At 39.2% G+C, this 12,975-nt stretch overlaps 1 protein-coding gene across 3 annotated transcripts in view; it reads left to right on the top strand.

Moving 5' to 3' along the window:
• The window catches only part of REC114 (REC114 meiotic recombination protein), a 183,228-nt gene that overhangs the window by 169,381 nt on the left and 872 nt on the right, over positions 1–12,975 (top strand). For 2 of the 3 annotated variants that reach the window (XM_042252143.2, XM_015096854.4), the window contains exons 4-5: positions 3,683–3,871; positions 10,901–10,978. In XM_042252143.2, coding sequence (XP_042108077.1) covers positions 3,683–3,871; positions 10,901–10,978 — 267 coding nt within the window. The remainder of the gene's footprint in view (positions 1–3,682; positions 3,872–10,900; positions 10,979–12,975) is intronic. The other variant, XM_042252146.2, reaches the window with a different exon arrangement.

Genomic DNA, 12,975 nt, shown 5'->3' on the forward strand with positions numbered 1-12,975 from the left:
CTTGATGGCTGCAGTCACTATCTGCAGTGATTTGGGAACCCAAGAAAATAAAGTCTATCACTGTTTCCATTTTTTCTGCACCTGTTTGCTGGTGATGGGACTGGGTGCCATGATCCTTGTTTTTTGAATGTTGAGTTTCAAGCCAGCTTTTTTGCTCCCCTCTCTCACCTTCATCAAGTGGCTCTTTAGTTCCTCTTTGCTTTCTGCCATTAAGGTGGTGTCATCTGCATATCTGAGATTATTGATATTTCTCCTGGCAATCTTGATTCCAGCTTGTGATTCATTCAGCCCAGCATTTCACATGATGTACTGTGAAATAAATAAGCAGGGTGATTAATATACAGCCTTGGCGTACTCCTTTCCCAATTTTGAACCAGCTGTTCCATGTCTGGCTCTAACTGTTGCCTCTTGACCTTTGTACAGGTTTCTCAGGAGGCAGGTAACATGGTCTGGTTTTCCCAACTCTCAGAATTTTCCAGTTTGTTTTGATTCCACAGTCAAAGGCTTTAGTGTAGTCAATGAAGCAGATGTTTTTCTGAAATTAGCTTGCTTTTTCTATGACACAGTGGATGTTGGCAATTTGATCTCTGGTTCTTCTGTCTTTTCTAAATCCAGCTTGTACATCTGGGAATTCTTGGTTCACGTACTGCTGAAGCTGGACTTGAAGGATTTTGAGCATTACCTTGCTAGCATGGGAAATGAGCGCATTTGTGCAGTAGTTTGAACATTCTTTGGCAAGGCCCTTCTTATGATTGGAATGAAAACTGACCTTTTCCAGTCCTGTGGCCATTGCTCACTTTTCCAAATTTGCTAGCATATTGAATGCAGCAGTTTCACAGCATCATCTTTTAGTATTGGAAATAGCTCAGCTGGAATTCCATCACTTCCATTAGCTTTATTCATAATAATGCTTCCTAAGTCCACTCTAAAGATCAGCCCTGGGTGTTCTTTGGAAGGACTGATGCTAAAGCTGAAACTCCAGTACTTTGGCCATCTCATGCGAAGAGTTGACTCATTGGAATAAGACTGATGCTGGGAGGGATTGGGGGCAGGAGGAAAAGGGGACGACAGAGGATGAGATGGATGGATGGCATCACCGACTCGATGGATGTAAGTTTGAGTGAACTCCAGGAGTTGGTGATGGACAGGGAGGCCTGGTGTGCTGTGATTCATGGGGTCGTAGAGTCGGACACAACTGAGCAACTGAACTGAAGCCTCACTTGACTTCACATTCCAGGATGTCTGGTTCCAGGTGAATGACCACACCATCATGGTTATCTGGGTCATTAAAGCCTTTTTTTGGTACAGTTCTGTGTTCTTGCCACCTCTTAATATCTTTTGCTTTTGTTAGGTCCATACCATTTCTGTCCTTTATTGTGCCCATCTTTGCATGAAATGTTCCCTTGGTAACTCTATAATTTTCTTGAAGGCACTTAAAATATAGTAATTCTGGGGACTCCCTGGCTTCCCAGTGGTTAGGACTCTGTGCTTTCACCACTGAGGGCCCAGGTTTAATCCCTGGCTGGGAAACTAAAGACCTCACAAGCCATGTGACATGGCCAGTAGTTTCCTTAGATGATAGACACCAGAGACGGTCTATTTGGGATAGTTCGTGGCTATTATGTATGCATGAAAGACTTTCATTTCACAAGGAGCTCTTTCTGACTTTTAATTCTGGCATAAAAAGAAATCACCTCCAGATTTTAAACCTAGGAGCCCTTTGGTTGACCAAGTGGCAGGTTTTCTGTTGTGGTGTTTTGATGCTGAGGATGTGGGATGAAGATGAAGCTCATGTTCAGATTTCTCCTGACGTACCTTGGCTTTATCTTGGGTCCACATGTATTGAAGTGGTATTTCTGGTTTCAGATGATAAGTTCAAATTCTGTCTGAGAATTTTATAGAAGGAACATGGAGCAAATCAACAGTTATGCTATCAGACATACAACTTTCCTTGTCATTTCCTGGAACTACATTCCAAACACTAACTGTCCAAACTCATTGTTGTGTACACTCACATAGATAAATAGATAGATACCTCCAGACAAGTGGTCTGAGATTTTTGCCCTGCTTATATACTTAATAATTATCTGTTCTGTATATAGTTTTCTAGTTCCTGTATATAGTTTTCTATCCTATCTAGCAGTGTTTTATGTGATTACTTCTCAAAAGGTTGATTACAGAATCATCATGGAAATAGCTGATACAAAGGTGCTACATATAGATGTCCCTATTTACAGTCTAAACTAGGGAGAGGTGGAAATAGCTAATTAATTGTAAACAAGAAAGCTCAGTTTCACAGAAGATTCATAGAATTAGCAAAAACTCAATGTGGAGTTCTCTTTATGAGTTCTTCCCCATTCCTTCAGGAAAGTTAGCTTTCAAAGACTCTTGATAATTTGGGGATTATTCATCCAAGAGAAAAATGGCTAAGGAAATGAATAGGCAATACTCAAAAGTATTCATATTTTTTCATTGTTGGAGGGGGCAATGATAATGGATTACCTTTATACTCAGGGGAAGAAATTTAATGAATTAAAAAATGAAGAGAACCCAAGAGAGGCAGTGAATGGGCAGCAGTGTCAATGGACATGACACCTTACCACTGCCTAGCCATGCCAAGTTTTCTGTATCCTAAAGATGTGGCTTTGCTTGATGGTTTTATCTAAAAATTTAAATCGTGTAAATTGTGAACAAGAAAATCAAGGATTTCTGCTTACAGCAACTTTCAGGATTTTGTTAACTATAGTTAGAAACATTTTCCAGTTAGCAATGTGATTTGTGTATTTAAAAAATACAAAATGCTATTACTATGCTAGCATCCGAATTTCTTTACAGAAGAAATTGAATAAAGGTACACGATACGTATCACCTATTTTGGGTGGCTTTTGGATAAGCTTAGTCTTCTAAAACTAGACAAGATATCAGACTAGAAAAAAAGGAAACTACTTCTGTTAAAATAATAGGTTTATTGTTGTTATTGATACAATTTAGTTCTATTTTTAAACTTACAGTAAAATAAATTTGATGTACTTGCCACACTTGAAAATTTCAATTGCATCTCTCCCACATTTGCTGGTTTGCCAGGGGATATAAATCATACAGCTAATTAAAGGCAGCATGTGATTGATTTGTCTGTGTGATGTGTAGTAAGTCTGGCCTCTTTAAGGATAAAAGGGCACTGCAAATTAATGAGATACATTGGCTGTTAGCATTTGCCTGTCCACAGATACCCAGTTTTGTTTTTCAGATTCACTGGCTTATTTAATGTGGTATCTCTCTGGCTAGCTCTTCTATATACTCAGGTTTGGAAATTTTTGTTCAGCCAGGACTGTTAGCTTCACTGATTCTCCACCTAAGCAATTAGACCGTATGCAATCTTTGTTCCAAAGTAAGATGAAACATGGATCTTTTACTGCAGTCAGTATATTGACCTTCTTTACGATGGGCTTTTCCATTTTTGCTGATGTCAGTCCCTTGAAGGAAATGAATATATTATGAGGCACAGCTCCCAAAAGGGGAAAGAAAACTAATTATTGTGTTTTGTATGCCCACATCAACAATCTAGGGTAACTGCTACCTTATTGACACCCCTTCCCTGCAAACAAAGGGAAGACCCCACAGTAAATAAAAGTAAAGTGATAGGATGAGGGTTGCTGAGGATAACTTTTGATTTATCACACAGAACAAGAGTCGTATGTTCCGGGTACAGTTCAGTGGAAGCTCCAGAGAGCAGGCACTGGAACACTGCTACAGCTGCGTGCAGAACCTAGCCCAGTACATCACCGTCCAGGTGCCCGACGGAATCAGCCAGTTCAGGCCAAGCCCTGGCCAAGGGAAGGGCTGTGTGCAGAGCATCCTGCCACAGTATGGCGTAAGTACGCAAGCAGGCGGATGAGAAACCTGAGAAGGGAATGCTCTGTGGGGGCCAAAACCACAGTGGGATTTGCCAAGTCCACCACACTGTAGCCTAAAGATTATCTAAGGTTGACTGACTTACTTGTATTGACATATATATAATTATGGTGTTAGTTTCAGGTATACAATATAGTGACTTGATATTTTTATACATTACAAAATGATCGCAACATCTAGTTACCATCTGTCGCCACACAAAAGCATTGCAGTATTACTGACTATATTCCCTGTGCTGTACATTATATCCCTATGACTCATTTGTTTTTAATTTTTTTTAAAAAGACTTACTTATTTCTGGCTGCACTGGGTCTTCATTGCTGTGCGGGCTTTTGTTTTCTCTGGTTGCAGAGCACAGCCTCTAGGCTCGTGGGCTTCAGTAGTTGTGGCACATGAGCTTAGTTGCTCCACCGCATGTGGGATCCCAGACCAGGGACCGTACCCATGTCCCTGGAATCGGCAGGGAGATTCTTAACCCCTGAACCACTAGGGAAGCCCATTCATTTGTAACTGGAAGTCTGTGCTTCATAATCTCAGTCACCTGGTTTGCCTATCCCACCAGGTCTGCAGCCATGTTTGTTCTCTGTGTTTACGAGTCATTTTATATTTGTTTTTAGATACTACATATTTTATTGTGTATATATTGGGTGGGCCAAAAAGTTCATGCAGGTTTTTCTGTGACATCATAGGGAAAAACCCAAATGAACTTTTTGGCCCACCCTATATATATATATATATATATACATATATATATATATATACACACACCTCATTTTTGTATATATTCCAGTGTGTGTGTATACATATACACACACATACCTCATCTTTACCCAGTCATTTATTGACAAACACTTAGTTGTTTCTCTATCTTGGCCACTGTAAACAATGCTGCAGTAAACATAAGGGGGAAATATCTTTTTGAATTAGTTTGTTTTCTTTGGATAAATACCCAGAAGTGGAACTATTAGATCATATGATAATTGTTTTTAATTTTTAGAGAAACCACCATACTGCTTTCCATAGTAGGTACCAATTTACATTCCCACCAGCAGTGCATAAGGGTTCCCTTTTCTCCACATCCTCACCAACACTTACTTCTTGTCTTTCTGATGACGGCCATTCTGACAGTTGTGAGGTACTATCTTGTGGTTTGGTTTGCAGTTCCCTGATGATGAGTGATGTTGAGCATCTTTTCAGTTTGCCTCAGGCAACGGCAACAAAAGCAAAAAATAAACAAATGGGACTAAATCCAACTAAAAAACTTTGCATAGTAAAGAAAATCATCAACAGAACAAAAAGACAACCTAGTGAGTGGGAGAAGGTATTTGCAAATGATACATTCAGTAGAGGGTTAATACCCAAAATAACAAGAACTCATACAACTCAGTATCAAATAAAACAGTCTGATTAAAAAGTGGGCAGAGGACTTGAATAGACATTATTCCAGAGAAGACACTGAGTTTTTTTTTTTAATTCAGGGTTGATTCTCACTGTAGTTATGTATAAGGCTAGAAATTAGATTAGCTGGGAGTCTCAGGTATATCATGGGTGTTACTATAGTACAGTGGTTCTCAGAGTATGATCCAACGGACCCTTCCCTGAGACCTTTTCAGGAATCCACAAAGTCCTCATTATTTTTGCCATAATATTCACATATTATTTGTCCTTTTCCTGTATTGATACTTGTTATTTAATGGGACAGAAACTGTGTGAGCAGAGCTGCTCTCACCTTAGCATAGATCAAGGCAGTGGCAGCTAGCCATACCAGTAGTCATGTTCTTTCTTCACTGTCACTGCAATAAGAACCAACTAACAAAACCATCTGCGTTCTGAAGCACGATGGCTTCCTCCTAGGAAAGCACCTGTATGACAGCACTGGGTACTGAACCAGCTTCTCTTTATGGAACACCATTATTACTTAACAACAGATGAACTATGATTATTTAGATTTGGGTGGCTGGTGGACATTTTCTCAAGTGAATGTAGTTACTTCAAGTAAACTACAAGAAAAGTACTTCAAGAATACAATTGATAGTATTTATTGACAATGATGAAATAACCTTTCCAAGTGAAAATTAGAATCTTGGAAAACTTGTACCCGCCACTTGAGCTTCACAGCTTCCTAACCCAGAAGACTTTCTTGATGATACGGGTAATGAACATTATTTTTAAAATAACTACATCACAAAATGTTTCAACACGTGGAAGACCTGTACAACCCAGTGAACCACTATTTTTCAAGTGGCAAATACATGGTGCTACGAAACCACGCGTGGGTGAAAGATCCAAAGTGTGAGCTCTATCCCTGGATTCTGTTTGTTTTTGTGCCTGTTAACTTCCCTCACCTGTTTCTCTATTTTACTGTTCCATTCCCCTCTCCTGTTTATTCTCTGTATCTATAGACTCTAGTTGTTTATCCATGCCTTTTAATTTCCACATATAAGTGAAATCATACAGTACTTGTCTTTCTCTGATTTACTTCACTTAGCATAATACCTTCTAAGTCCATCCATTTTGTCACAAGTGACAAGAATCTTTTTTATGGCTGAATAGCACCACATTCTCTTTATCCAGTCATCTATCAATAGATAACTTAGGGTTAAGCTGCTCCCACATCCTGGCTGCTGTGAATATTGCTGCAGTGAACACAGGGGTGCAAATATCTTTTTGAATATTTTCATTTTCTTTGGAAAAATACCCAGAAGTGGGATTACTGTATCATATGCTAGTCCTGTTGTTGGTTTTTTTAAAATTTCTCTTCAATAAATGGTGTTGGGGAAAACTGGACTTTCTCATACCATATAAAATCATACAAAAATCAAAAGGGATTAAAGACTTAAATGTAAGGCCTGAAACCATAAAACTCCTAGAAGAAAACATAGGCAGTACACTTTTTGACATCTTGGCAATATTTTTATGGATCTCCTCAAGCAAGGGAAATAAAAGCAAAACTAAAAGAAAAATCACTGTTTTTTGTGATCACTGTTGCACAGCAAGGGAAGCTATTAACAAAATTAAGAAGGCTGCCTACTAAGTGGGAGAAGATATTTACAAACGGTATATCTGATAAAGGGTTACTATTCAAAATATTCAAAAGAACGGAAGGCCTGAATAGACATTTTTCCAAAGACATACAGATAGCTAACAGACACGTGAAAAGATGCTAGCGTCACATCATCAGGGAAATGCAAATCAAAACCACAATGAGATATCCTCACACCTACCTATCACAATGGCTCTTGTCAAAAAGACAAGGCATGGAGAAAAGGGGACCCTTGGCGCACTGTTGGTGGGAATGTAAACCGGCACAACTGCTATGGAAACCAGTCCAGAGATTCCGCAGACCAAAGGATTTTAATATGACAAGTATAAAAAGTTCATTGCTATGATTTAAGATTCTGTGTTGAAACTAGCCTTTAAGAAACTATCACTCGTTGAATTTTGATGTCAGAGTATCCACAATTAGCTGAAAAACATTTTTAAAAAATAACTTTTTCCATCTATATATCTGTATGAAGCCAGATTTTATGTACTTCAACCAAAGCAACATGTTGTCAGATTGAGTGCAGAAGTAAATATGAGAGTCCAGCTAGATAGTAAAAGAGAATAGCAAAAGTTATATTTTTGTTAGGAAAGTTATTTTCATTAAAATGTTTTTAATACTAACATATAATAGATTTTTAGTTTTAAGTGAATATTTAAAACTTGTTTTAATTCCTGACATATAAATATCAGATAGATGTAACTCAAAAGCTGTCTGAGGGCCTCAGTAGTTTGTAGGAATGTAAAGGAGTCTTGTGATAAAACTTTCTGAGAATCAGTTACAGAATTTCTCCTGCAGGTACATCTTCAAGCATTTCGTTGGCATAGTCCCACATGCTGCTAGCATAAGCTACCTCTGCTCTTAGGATGAAATTCCAGTTTCAGGCTGGGTTTTTTATTTTCTATTTTGAGCAATGACTTTCCAAACCTGGCTTTCCATTACTTCATCCTGAAAGTTCCCCTTAAACTAACTGGGCCAAGACAATTCATTTTTACTGTTTTATCACCAACTTTCTTTTCATAGCATATCTGGGGCAAACAGATTTTATATTATTTATCATAAAATGTTTTTCTTTAAACAAGTACTGTGTGGTTTCCCTGTGACTATATTTAGTTTGCCAGATCATATTTTAATGTTTAAGAATTCTTCTTGTTCATTTGTTTCTGCATGACTTTTTGTGAACATGTCTTAACACCAAAGCTGGTTTTCTTACAAACCTTGGATCTAATTTAAAACATTTTGCCTCATCAGCTTCTATTAAGAATCCCCTCTCTAAAAATGGAATGATATGGCTTATTATGATACTTTGTTGCTTAACGATCCTTTACCCCTTAAATAGATCACCTTTCTTTGTAGGTGTCACTGACCAGCTATTAGACTGAGATTGTAGTACCCAGTGCATGCATGGGGTGCAACAGGAACCAAACAGGGTCCCAGAATTTGGGAACTAGGTCCGGAATGCCCCATAAAGGTAATGATATACATGACATACATATAGTAAAGACATACACACATCAGGGTAGAACCTTTACTATCTAAATATGAAAAGAAAAACTGAGACAGTACCTTAAAGTAGGCTGTGGGTCATTAACTACAGTGGCAGATGAAGGCCCTGGCTCTCTATTTAAGCTCATCCCAAATACCGAGGTAGAAATATCCCCAAAGTGGCTAGAAAATGTTCATGTCTTTTCTTGATTCTGTATTCAAGGCCTCCTTGGATCTGTAGTTTGGTGTTCTGGGTAGATGAGATGTAGAGTGTTGTACAAAAGACCATAGGCTTTAGAATCCAAATGGATTTAGGTTTGAATCCTTGCCCTGTTAGTAGCTATGTGTTCTCATCAAGTCACTTACCATGTAGTGAGACCGAAATTCTGTCTATAAAGCACCTAGGACAATTCCTGGCAAATACTTAAGATGATTCATTATTACTGCCAGTCTTGTTATCAGATCTCTCTTGCTTTGCAGGTGAACAAATAAGCATACCAGTCTTTTATTATCAAGGGTCAGCACTCACCAGTCAGTAGGGCCATAGTGAGATGAAGTGTCTGAGGCTGCAGAGCAGGAGACGAAAACTCCTAAGGCTTGCCCTTAGCTGCCACTGTTCAAGTTTGGTATCATGCTCCCTTTTTCAGAATCCAGCTCCAGAGGTGCAAGCTCTGGCCAAGCTTTAAGAGGCCTCCTCATTCAGGTGTCTTTTTCCCAGTACCTGTATTACTTTTGTCTAAAATAATTTTTTTTTTTCCAAATGAGAGGTAATTCCATATCTTTTTATTTCAGGTTCTTGAGTCACTTCCTGGCTTGCCTCTGCCTTGTAATTTTGCTAATTGTGGCCTAACCAGGTGTTTCTCAACCTGAGGGCTTCTGAGGCAACCTAGCCTACGACAGTTCCTAGCTCTTCCTCTGTTAGCACTAGAAGTCCAGGAGGTGGCGGCCAAGGGCTCATTCCTGTGTGCATAGAACCTGCCATCTGTGTGCACTTAGGTGGAGGACTGTCCAGTCCTTAGAGCCATCCCACTGACTTCCACTGCTTCCATCACATTTGGCTGTAGATCAATGGCATATGAATTTTGGTTAGTCTTTCCTAGTTGTTTGAAAAACATGGTGTGAGCTGAACTGATGTCTCCTAGGAAAACTTCAGAACTGGAAGAAACACTAGGCAGTGGAATTGGACTTTTCTGGATGAAGGAAAATGGGGTTTGCCCAAGGATTCCAGACTCAGTGAAGCCCCTTACCTTTTAGCTCCTTTAGTATTCCTGACTAGTTTTCTTTCCTTTGTTCTTCCTCTCTGTCCCACCACCCGTTTTGATGCCTCCAGATACACATTTCTGCTAACACCCACTGAAATTAGCAGGACATTTACTTTGGCAGTCAGAACATACTGCTGATACACATCTTCCAGGGAGGGTCTTGGATTCTCCCTGTGTGATACCACCAGCTCACAACTGTCTGCAGATTAGTACTTTAAGTGCCACTGCTATCCAGAACACAACTAAGCCTGCAGACACGTGGCTATGAAGGAAGGGTGGTGGGGCTCTTGGAGAAGCTTTTTTAAGGTAGAAGCAGCCTCTTATGCTTCCAGGCTTTCTCCTACACCTTGTTCATTCTGTTTTCCTAGAAAACATCCTGAGTTCCACTCAAGAACAGCCCCTCCCATAAGAAGTAGCTCGGGCTCTGGAGCATTCCTACCCCTCATGCTTGTTAGCACACACACCCTTCCTGTACTGCCCTCCACTGCAAGCCTGAAGTCTTATTCTCCCCTCCATGCCAGCATGCAAGTTGTTTTACTTGTTAGATTCTTACTGGGTTGTGGGTTCTTGCGGGCCAGACCTCTACCTTGTTTTCTGTGGCTCCCTTCCTTTTTTCATCCCAATGTCAACGCAGTAGACACAAACATTGTTGAATGAATATATCTAGGAATTTTACTAACAGAAGAACTTATTCATAACCTCAGAATGTCTAAAATGAGATTTTTTTTTAAGTTACAAGATATGGTTATCTTGCAACTATAGTGTTTCCCCTGCCCCCATTTTGCTTTTCTACAAGGAACATGTATATTACCCGAGTAATAATTTATAGAAGGTGACAAATCTTGATTATCAGAAGCTGGGCAATATCCACTGCCCTCCAGTACCAGCACATGGTCCTGGGCTGGGCCTCTTAAGACAGAAGTATACCACGGTGTCAGGCAGGAAAAGGCGTTACCAACCTGTGAGACAAAAGGAACGCCAGGCACAGGGCAGGGGCCTCAAATTTTATCTCTGTATCTCTGCTGTGGTAAATCAGATAACAGCCAAGCTTAAACCAGGACAGACTACACCAACAATGACTTTAGAACCTTTACTGATTTTCTTTTAACATTAATGCATGCGTTCCACTTCTTCAGTGGCCTGTGGTATTTATGATTATGTTCAGCCAGTCTCCTAACTGCACGTTGTTTCACTGCAGAACTCAGATCAGCAGCAGTGGGTACCAGCTGGCACAAGCAGTCCGGGACGAAGGACCTCAGTGGCCTGGTTAGCTCAGGTAGGGCCTATTTCCATATTCAGTTTTCATGTCAGGAAAAACAGTGATCCTGAAGAATTTTGTATCCCTCTGTTCAATCCACTGTTCTAGAACAGTAACTTAAAATGTTACTATAGTAGATGATAAAGACAGAGACAGGCCATTTCCACCTATACTTGTTGTGAGATTAGACATGATGGCACATACTGAAGAACTATCTTCCTGAGGAAATAAAAGACAGAAAAGTAGTCTGTAATGTTAGATTTTAAACACATGAGATAAAAAATTTATTCACCACCTTCCTAAAAGAGGAATAAAGCTAAGAATTTCAGTTTAACTTTGGAAATGAAATTTGGAAACTCTTCTAAGACAACTAGCAATATGAATTTTAAGTCGGATCAACCATGGTTTCTATGGGGGCAGATCTTCAGTGTGAGGATCTCAGGTTAAGGATGTATGGAGCCCCAGGAAGACTCCACTCTGTTACCAAAGAACTGCTTTTGGACATGGCCTCTCCACTTGAATTTTGCTGTTACCAAACACTCTTGCAGAACTATTCATTTAGGCTCAGGGTTCCTGAGGCTGGTCTCCTCACTGCATTCCCTGCTGTGTGTGACAGCAGGTTCTCAGCCAACAGTTTATGCTTTCTGTAAAATTCTGCATGGAATTCATCAATATCCAATTTCCATAAATCTCCTTTCTACTTTATCTATTACACTGTGCTAACAGTGGTGTAAGAAAGAAGATAATGGGTTGTTTTCTCCACCTGGCACACCACTCAGGCAAAATAAATGGGTAGTCAGATTTTAAAACTTGAAAATTAAGACTAAATTAAGAATTCATGTCTATTTCTTTTAGTAAGTCAGCAACTATGACAGGAAAAATTTACAAACCTCGTTGTCCAGAAGCAGGGCAGACTCCGTAGTTCCCAGTTTGTAACCTTGTTTCTCCACCAGGGTTATAGGTTAACTGAATCAGAGTGACGAAGCCACAGAAAAGCCTGAGCAGAGCAGGGTGTGATATCCTTACTCAGGCAGTATCAGTTGTTACAAAAGATGAACCTTGGCCCAGTTTATTTACATTATATAGAAGAATCATGTATAAAGAAAAAGCCTCAGGCTAGAAGCTCAGATATGTTACTTGTTTGCTATAACCTTCTAAACAAGTCATTCTTTGAATATAAATTGGTAAAATTCTTTGAAAGCAATTTAGCAATGTAGATAAAATTTAGTATTTTATTACCTATAATACCATTTCATCTACACAAATATACATACAAAGATGTTTGTCAGTAATTTTAATAGTAACAAAATAGGAAACAGTTATCCACTAATGGGATACTGAGTGGTTAAAAAGGGCCATAACCATAAGTGGGATAAAATATAGTCAATAAAAAGTGATGTCTGTCTGAATCTGTTGACAGTGGAAGATATTCATAGTACATTGTTTTTTAAAGGCTACAAAACAGCACACATGATTTGACTTTTGTAGTAAAGACATGCACACAAAATAAGTTTGGAAGGAGATACACTACCATGTTAATAGTGGCTCTCGCTGGAGAACAGGCTTCATTTGACTTTCATTTTCTTCTTTCTACCTTTAGATAGTCTGAAAAGCTGGTTTGAATTTAGAAAAGTCAGTTTCTATTATAGATAGTTCCTTGAGAAATGTCAACTGTATACATATACATCAAACCATGCAATCCATGGAAAGGGTAGAAAACCTACCTACCTAGTAGAATTAACATGAGGAGTGAATAAGGCGGCTAAGTCAAGGCTCAGAAGTAGGTGGACCACACATGGAGCTGAAGCCGTCTTCGTTGCCTGAATCAGTGCATCTTTTGCCTAATCTTCCAAATTGCCAAGCACAGTCAGACTTTTCTTTGAACTCTCCTAATGTTTAAATATTGGCAGCTTAGTCAACTGACTTTAAAATACTACAGGTTACCAAAGAAGACAGAGAGATGACAAATAAGCATGTGAAAAGCGTGCAGTATTACATAACATCATTTATATGGC

The sequence above is a fragment of the Ovis aries genome, chromosome 7 (assembly GCF_016772045.2).
Source record: "Ovis aries strain OAR_USU_Benz2616 breed Rambouillet chromosome 7, ARS-UI_Ramb_v3.0, whole genome shotgun sequence".
NCBI classification, from domain to species: Eukaryota; Metazoa; Chordata; class Mammalia; order Artiodactyla; family Bovidae; genus Ovis; species Ovis aries.